General features: G+C 30.9%; 1 protein-coding gene across 1 annotated transcript; it reads right to left on the bottom strand.

Annotated features, from left to right (window-relative positions):
• Positions 1-967: 967 nt before the first annotated feature.
• LOC143191663 (facilitated trehalose transporter Tret1) lies at positions 968-7564 on the bottom strand. The gene is made up of 2 exons (XM_076396982.1): positions 7383-7564; positions 968-2383 (listed from the first exon to the last, which is right to left on the bottom strand). Exons 1-2 carry the CDS (start codon positions 7435-7437, stop codon positions 1062-1064), a joined length of 1377 nt encoding a protein of 458 aa, XP_076253097.1. The 5' UTR covers positions 7438-7564; the 3' UTR covers positions 968-1061.
• Positions 7565-8532: the final 968 nt, after the last annotated feature.

The following is an 8532-nucleotide window of genomic DNA, read 5'->3' as shown; positions in this document are numbered from 1 at the left end:
ATTACCGCCCTTGGCCTGCACGCATTAAATTTGGAGTAAAACAGGAATTGAATTGCTTCCCCTATACTTACTATGAAGATTTCCTGCTATCTTTGGAATATCTAAATTCATACAATTTTTATTACATGACACATTTTTAAACGCAAATTTTAAATTTGTAATATCTCCGAAAATATTTGTTTAATTTACATGCTGTAAGGAACCATATTGATCTATATTAATTGCACACTGTATTTAAGGTACTTAATTCGATAAGGATTAATGCCGTATTGCTTAAAATAGCTTCGTAAATAAGCCATTTTCTCACGTAAAAAGTAAACAATAAAAATGGTTAATGTGGGTTATCCCTAAAAGATAAACATATACCATCGCGGACTTTTTTGTAGACCTTTTTATGGTGTACAATACTGTAGTACATTAATTTGATCTAACTTGTAGGGTTAGGCAGCGTTTTTGCTAATTGCTAAATAAGCCTAAAAAATAGGTTAATTTACGACATCACGTTAGAAACCTCTAAAATTAGCAATGTTGCCTTAGTATATTATGCATGTATTATACATATAAACCTTCCTCTTGAATCACTCTATCTATTGAAAAAAACCGCATCAAAATCCGTTGCGTAGTTTTAAAGATTTAAGCGCACATAGGGATATAGGGACAGAAAAGGCGACTTTGTTTTATACTATGTAGTGATAAGGAATTGGCATTGATCATCTTCGTCTTCAATTATTCACTATAAGAAAAAAAATTCCGTTCTGGTACAACTTTGAGAATTATTGAGATATCTCCAAAATGAATTCTCAACTTAAGCCACAAAACAACAAACAATGCACACAGAAATATACATACTCAACAGTGAACTAGCACAAAATATGTTAGGTTGAAATAAAATTAACTGTAGCTTGAAGCTAATATGTCATTTCTAGAATCTCACAGTGGGTGTCAACGCAAATACTATACAAAATAATTTAATCTATAATATTTTAATGTTATAACGCTTTAACATTTCCTTAACACTAATGTACAAAAAAAGAATCTCTTACAGATAATAGTAAATTATATTAAGATTTTGAGTACAACATTATTTCAATATCCTTAAAGCTCTTTCCTTTGGTCTCGGGCAATTTAAAATAACAAAACAACGCCGCTATTATCAATATTACACCAAACATTAGAAACGTAGCACTCGTCCCGGCATATTCTACCAAATAAGGAAAACAAATTGTGACCACAAACGACATAGAATAGTTGCTCAGAGTAGCAAGAGTTGCTGCTGGCGCCTTAACATTAGAAGGAAACACTTCGCCTACCACAACAAAAGGGAGTATGATCAAACCTAAATTATAAGAAAACATATACGTAATTAGACTAGCCAGGGGGAGCCAATATAACGCTGAGGTATCAACATTCGAAGTTAAAAGAAAGAAATAAGTACCAAGACTAAACAGAGCTAACGAAGAAACTGAACATGACGTAATGAGAAGTATGCGCCTGCCCAATTTATCTGTCAAGGTACTGCTAATCAAACCAGATATCAAAGAAAAGGTTCCGATTATAACAGCGGCAAGATCTGAAGGAATTGTGGTACCGGAGAGTTGGAAAATCGATTGAGCATAGCTTGATAGCGCAGCACAACCAGAGAGCTGTTGAATTATCATCAGAGTGATACATAATACCAATGCCCTAGATAGACCTCGATCAATGAACAGATCTTTTACGCGTTTATCGTTACTGGAGGAGACTAAAGCGGACATATAGTTTAATTCCTTTTGTACTTCTGTGGTACGACGAAGCTTCCTCAAACTCTGCTCAGCTTCCTCCAGTTTACTATTGGATATCAGGTCATAGGGACTGTTGGGCACAAAAGGCCAAAACAAAACATAATACAAGCATAGAGTCGCAATGTTAACACAACAAAAATATTTTATTGATACAAAGGGGCCCACCAAATAGCTCACTAAAAGTCCAGCTGTTGACATTGCTCCAGTAAGTGTCCCAAACAAACCTCGATTTCTGTCCTCGGATATTTCAGCAACATACGTCGGTAGAACACTCCACTCAACACCACAGGCGAATCCCATCAAGAATCTTGCTATCAAGAAGTAAACAACCTGGTCGGCAAACAAAAGCATGGCGTGAGCTATCAACAGAGGGGCCCCAGTCATTAGGAGGATGTTTTTTTTAGTTGCAAACCTCGATAACACTACTGCGGCAGGTGCTCCAGGTATCAGAGCCAAGTTCATCATTGAAACTATCCATGCTGATTCGGATATACTCAGTGGTCTTCCTATAGGATTGACGTCAGGTGATGATGAGTTGAGTTTAGGTAAAACCGGTGAAGTCCATGTGTAACAGCAACCGCTGGCAAAGGCAATAAAACTACCTGCAATTTAAAAGTGCAAATTAATTAACGAGCAAGTAATAATAATATATTATCATCTCCAAAAGGAAATAAAATCATGAATTTTCATATCAATTGTCTTGTACAATTTCCTTATGACGTCGAAATACAATAAATATCATGCAAAGACAAATATTCAATCTATGTATATTTTATAATCGCTTTTGACAGATAACTGAGTTTACTTTGTAACTCATTTGTCATCTCTAATTATAATGTGCACTTTTCGTGTGTTAAAAACACTGCTCAACGACACTTAGGTTGAAACTAACAGGACGTTTTCTTTCTTTTACCAAGATGACCTGCTTTTCCTCATAAACCATGGGGCATTGAGTAACGCGCGTACTTTTTTGGATTGGAACACTTGGAGTAGTTCAAGTTGGCTCTCCATGCCATGTAAAGATTATACAGGGGCTAGTGGAGCACCTTGCAGGACTGCGGAAATCTATTTTCGAGAGGAGACTGCGTCACCGATCCTCATTTGAAAGGACCTGTCGTCCAAGTATGAATCTATCAGGGAGATTAGGTCATTCGGCCGACCAACCTGTTTTACTTTGAATATTAGACAGTGGTGCCATCTTTATCGAAAGCTTTGGAAACATCTAAAAAGATGGCTCCAGTTTTTCGACCTTTTCTTAATGCTTGGTGGATTGTAGCTGTGACGCGATCAGCTTGATGAAGGCTTGAACGTTTGACACGGAAGCCGAATTGTTCATTCAGGATTATGTGGTGTGTGTCTGTGAAGCTGTTTAAAGCGAGTAATATCGCTTTTTTTGGCAAGTTTGGAAAGTGAACTAATCAAGCTGATGGGCCTGTAGTCAGATGAATTGGACTTGGCTTTCTTTTTAGGAATGACAGAGACCAGCGCATGTTTCCAGTTCTTTATGAAATGCTTTAACCTCACGACTAACAGGACACCCATTATCCTTGTATTTAAGTCATGTGTTTTCAAAAACTCTAAAATATTGCGTGACCCACTAATATAAATATTCTTCATTTTCAATATTATGTTATATGTATGATTACCTTTGAACCACTGTCATGGCCAAATTTGCTCCAAAATTTCAAAACACTTTCTAAATATTTATCTTAAATAAAGCATTTATTATCATAAAAAATTAACATATTGGTCTTAACAATGTTTTACTCAGATTTACCTAATATAAAACTCGTTCTTTGAAACAGCCACTACATATCATCAATATTTATAACGCCAGTTATGTTTTGAAGAATATTTCAGATATTTGGCAACAAATCAAATTCTATACACTAATTAAGACATCAGACAGCTTCTATTTTCTAGGAATTTCTAAATTAAAAGGAAACATCTGATCTGAGTTCAAAACAAATTTTATATTTTTACAAATTGGGCTATTAAATACTTGATTCCATAACGGTAACCAATTAATAAATCATCAAGAATATAAACATCAAACATACACTATTGTTATTATATCATATTTATTTAAACAAATCAATGAACAAACAAATGTTCACGTGCTTATTTGAATAGTATTTAAAATACAAATGTCCTATTTGGAGATAACATTTAAATTAAATATTTGAGAAATGACATAGCATGTTCAATGTTTCAACTAACCAACTAGAATTTAGCTGAAGTTGACTTAACTTAATGTAAAAATAATAATGACTAATTTTTAACCAATCTATAACATTCTAATATATTATCTCTGGAAAATTAGACAAAAAGCTGAACAGATCAGACTCAATCTTAAACAAATGTTTTAATAAATCTCAAACTTGACCTATGATCAACGAAATTGACTTATCAGTTAATAATAAAGCCTTTTTGGGCTCTACGTTTTACTGATTTCTTTGCATATAAAAATCTAGTGTTCATTAAAAGAATTTTTGTTTTACTTATTAATAGGCTAGGCTGTATTAGTTCTAGTCTATTTAAATAACCTAACACCTGACTGTATTTTGTAGCTTATATTTCAATTATATTTTTAATTAAATATTTGAGAAATGACATAGCATGTTAAATGTTTCAACTAACCAACTGGAATTTAGCTGAACTTGACTAAATTTAATGTAAAAATAATAATGACTAATTTTTAACCATTCTTTAACATTTTAATATATTATCTCTGGAAAATTAGACAAAAAGCTGAACAGATCAGACTCAATATCAAACAAATGTTTTAATAATTCCCAAACTTGGCCTGTGATCAATGAAATTGACTTATCAGTTAATAATAAGCCTTTTTGGGCTCTACGTTTTACTGATTTCGATACATATAAAAATCTAGTGTTCATAAAAGAATTTTTGTTTTACTTATTAATAGGCTAGGCTGTATTAGTTCTAGTCTATTTAAATAACCTAACACCTGACTGTATTTTGTAGCTTATATTTCAATTATATTTTTAATTAAATATTTGAGAAATGACATAGCATGTTCAATGTTTCAACTAACCAACTGGAATTTAGCTGAACTTGACTTAACTTAATGTAAAAATAATAATGACTAATTTTTAACCATTGTATAACATTCTAATATATTATCTCTGGAAAATTAGACAAAAAGCTGAACAGATCAGACTCAATATCAAACAAATGTTTTAATAAATCCCAAACTTGGCCTGTGATCAATGAAATTGACTTATCAGTTAATAATAAGCCTTTTTGGGCTCTACGTTTTACTGATTTCGATACATATAAAAATCTAGTGTTCATAAAAGAATTTTTGTTTTACTTATTAATAGGCTAGGCTGTATTAGTTCTAGTCTATTTAAATAACCTAACACCTGACTGTATTTTGTAGCTTATATTTCAATTATATTTTTAATTAAATATTTGAGAAATGACATAGCATGTTCAATGTTTCAACTAACCAACTGGAATTTAGCTGAACTTGACTTAACTTAATGTAAAAATAATAATGACTAATTTTTAACCATTCTATAACATTCTAATATATTATCTCTGGAAAATTAGACAAAAAGCTGAACAGATCAGACTCAATATCAAACAAATGTTTTAATAAATCCCAAACTTGGCCTATGATCAATGAAAGTGACTTATCAGTTAATAATAAAGTCTTTTTGGGCTCTACGTTTTACTGATTTCTTTGCATATAAAAATCTAGTGTTCATTAAAAAAATTTTGTTTTACTTATTAATAGGCTAGGCTGTATTAGTTCTAGTCTATTTAAATAACCTACCTGACTGTATTGTGTAACTTATATTTCAAATATACAACTTAAAAATATTTTGTATTTCGAATTTCGTAATTTACATTTTAATTAAAGAAAAGTATGTTTTTGCTCAACTCTGAATATAACAATACGTATAATCTACTATGCCGTTGTATTCAACTGTCTTTTTTTGTTTCCTCCAAGTCTCCTTTTTTTAAATATTAATATAAAATAGCAAATTTGTTGCTCGTACCGACTTCGATGATTCTTAGGTACATATTTTATCTCAAAACTTTTTTTTGTATTAAAAATCAAAGTTTGATTATTTTTAAATTTTTAGTGAGTTCCCTATTTATTTTTTGAAGTCGGTTCAATTTTTTTGTTAAATATATGTTATTTATTATCAAATTATAATTTAAACCAATTTAATAATAAATCCATAAATATCCTTGTGGTCATATGTATATGAAAAAAATAAATATTTTAATTCCTTAGCTTTAGTATATTTTCTTTACATTTAACTACTTCAAAAATATTTATATAGATAAGTAAGATAATGCAAATGAATGAGATTCTAAATTTTAGAACAATGTAAGGTCAATGAATGTCAGAAATCGAGCGTATCTTACGTCATTAACTCCTTTTCAGGACTTAAGTCTAGTTGCGGTATAAGTTATAAATACGTAACCTGCTTAACAGCAATAGGAATAAGAAATAACCTTTATATCATCGTACAAGAGCGTGAATAAGACTTATAATGTCTTATAGTAGACAATCTTAAAAATATACGAAATCAGTTTGTACTAGGGTATTGCGACAAAATCATTCATCATTATTTGCCTTTGATCATAGTATTCGACTAGTTACTATAGATTTTGGGTTCATATGACCACTGTTTTTATGGGTGCTTCACCTTTGATCTATAATTTTTCAAGGACAAATATGGTGAATTCATTCACTAATCTCGCTGACAATTGGGATATGACGAAGTAGCACCATAAAGCTTATAAAATGGTTCGTTGTGTTTAGAATTTATGTCGAAAAACATTCATCTCAAGTTCGCTTATGGTACCCTGTCCACACAAATTGAGTTGTCTCCTTTTCCGTACAGTTTCTTTGTTCAAGTCTTTTCTTATTTAATTACTTCTCATCGTGTTTATACCCTTAACTCTTCCGAGATACATTTCATTTCTGTTACTAGTATCTTACGTAGATATTGTCAAATAGAAATAAACAACCGAATGTTAAGTTGGGTCCGTAAATTGTCTTGCATTCTAGTTTTGCTTGATATTTCCTTCCTAGAATATTTTCCTGGAATAATTTTCGCCATTTTTTATTCGCTTTTGTAAAGGATGAAAACACATTAATTTAAGAAATCTTTGAAGATCCATGGAGGCCCCAAGAAGAAAATAAAGACAGCATATGAGAGTTTTTTTTTTGTAAAATATAACAAATGTTTTGAAGTTTTTCACATCTTTATTTTTCAGCTACTACATAATCTATAATAATATAAATAATCATTATTTAACATATCTGGGATTAATTAAATCAATTATGCCATCTATTGAAAATCGCTCGAAATTATATTAACACACCTAGTACTTGATTAATTGCAACTGTATGTTTAGACACCACAGAACTCAAAATCATTTATGACGTTTTAGTTTAAGTTAAATACCTCAACCATTGTTTCTTATGCCAGAGTGTTGAAGATAACTTTATTAGTTATAATAGATAAAAGAATATAAGTAAATTAAATGTCAAAGATTCTAAAATAAGTTAATTTTGTAATTTTGTTTAATTAAACGATAAACCAAACTTACTAGAAAAAGCTGCATAATATATATACCAATTGGTCCGCTGCCCCTGTTCAGCCATATTAATTAGTAAAATTAATTAGCATTTCCTACAACGAGACCAAAATAACAAGGACACTTTCAACTCAACATCACTGTATTGTTTCTTGCTTATAAACCAATTACCGTTGATTAACATAGAACAAAGAGACCCTACAGGCGAAAACAACAGATTTAGACATTAAAATATTAAATAAAATGCAAATTCCAATTCCTTTGTCTTGAGAAAGCCATAAATCACCCTATAAGATTCCGCGCTTATTAGGGTCCTTTTATTTATAATTTATCTTGTTAATGTAACAAACGAGAACGTGTGATGCCTTGATATAGCTAAAACAAATAATTCACGTAGACCCATGTTAAATAACCAGTGTTGATTTAGGAATTTTAAATTATTTAAATGTTTATATATAGAGTGTCGGAAAATAGTCTAATTTTTTATATGACTCATTTACACACAGCTTAATTTAATAAAAGTTTAACTGAATAGCAATCAATGAGATAATGTATTTATAGATAAGAATTATATTAAACCGTTAGTGGCACTGATTGAGATATTTTAAAATTCAAATATTTCTTTATATGGTCAAGAAGAAGAAAAGTAGTTGACGAAAATTATGAACTGAATGCAAACCTTTTAATAGAGGAGGAAGTTCAAAACACGAGAAATTATGGTCCAAATAGATTCTTATATAGTATCAAATTGTATTGCCCAACTAAAAATAAATTTGTTAAAGTGCCTTCAATTTAAAATTTAATCACTACTTTGAAGAAGTTCATTTTTTATAGGAAAATATTTCGAGTAAGCAATATATTGGCTTAAGGTCACTTAACCCAGATAGTTTGGAATTTTTTTTGAATATATTAGAGGTCATGGATTCAGGCAGTGTCATCTTAGAATTTATCAGTCCTTGGCAGCAATATGCTAGTCATAGTAAGAATATTAATCCATTTTACATTAAGACTTCGGTAAAACAGGTCAGTTGAAAAGTCTACCTATCATATCATCATGTCCGGCCTACCATAGTAAAACACACTTTTTGGCAAAATTAGTTTTTTTAATCAACATAATTCCTTTCAAGGGTGATACACTGATTATAGCGACCCTGCAACTTTT

Source organism: Rhynchophorus ferrugineus, unplaced genomic scaffold (assembly GCF_030347505.1).
Source record: "Rhynchophorus ferrugineus isolate W39M unplaced genomic scaffold, kcgeb_rfMv2 rfM2, whole genome shotgun sequence".
In the NCBI taxonomy this organism is placed as follows: Eukaryota; Metazoa; Arthropoda; class Insecta; order Coleoptera; family Curculionidae; genus Rhynchophorus; species Rhynchophorus ferrugineus.
This window is presented reverse-complemented; position numbering and strand designations above follow the sequence as displayed.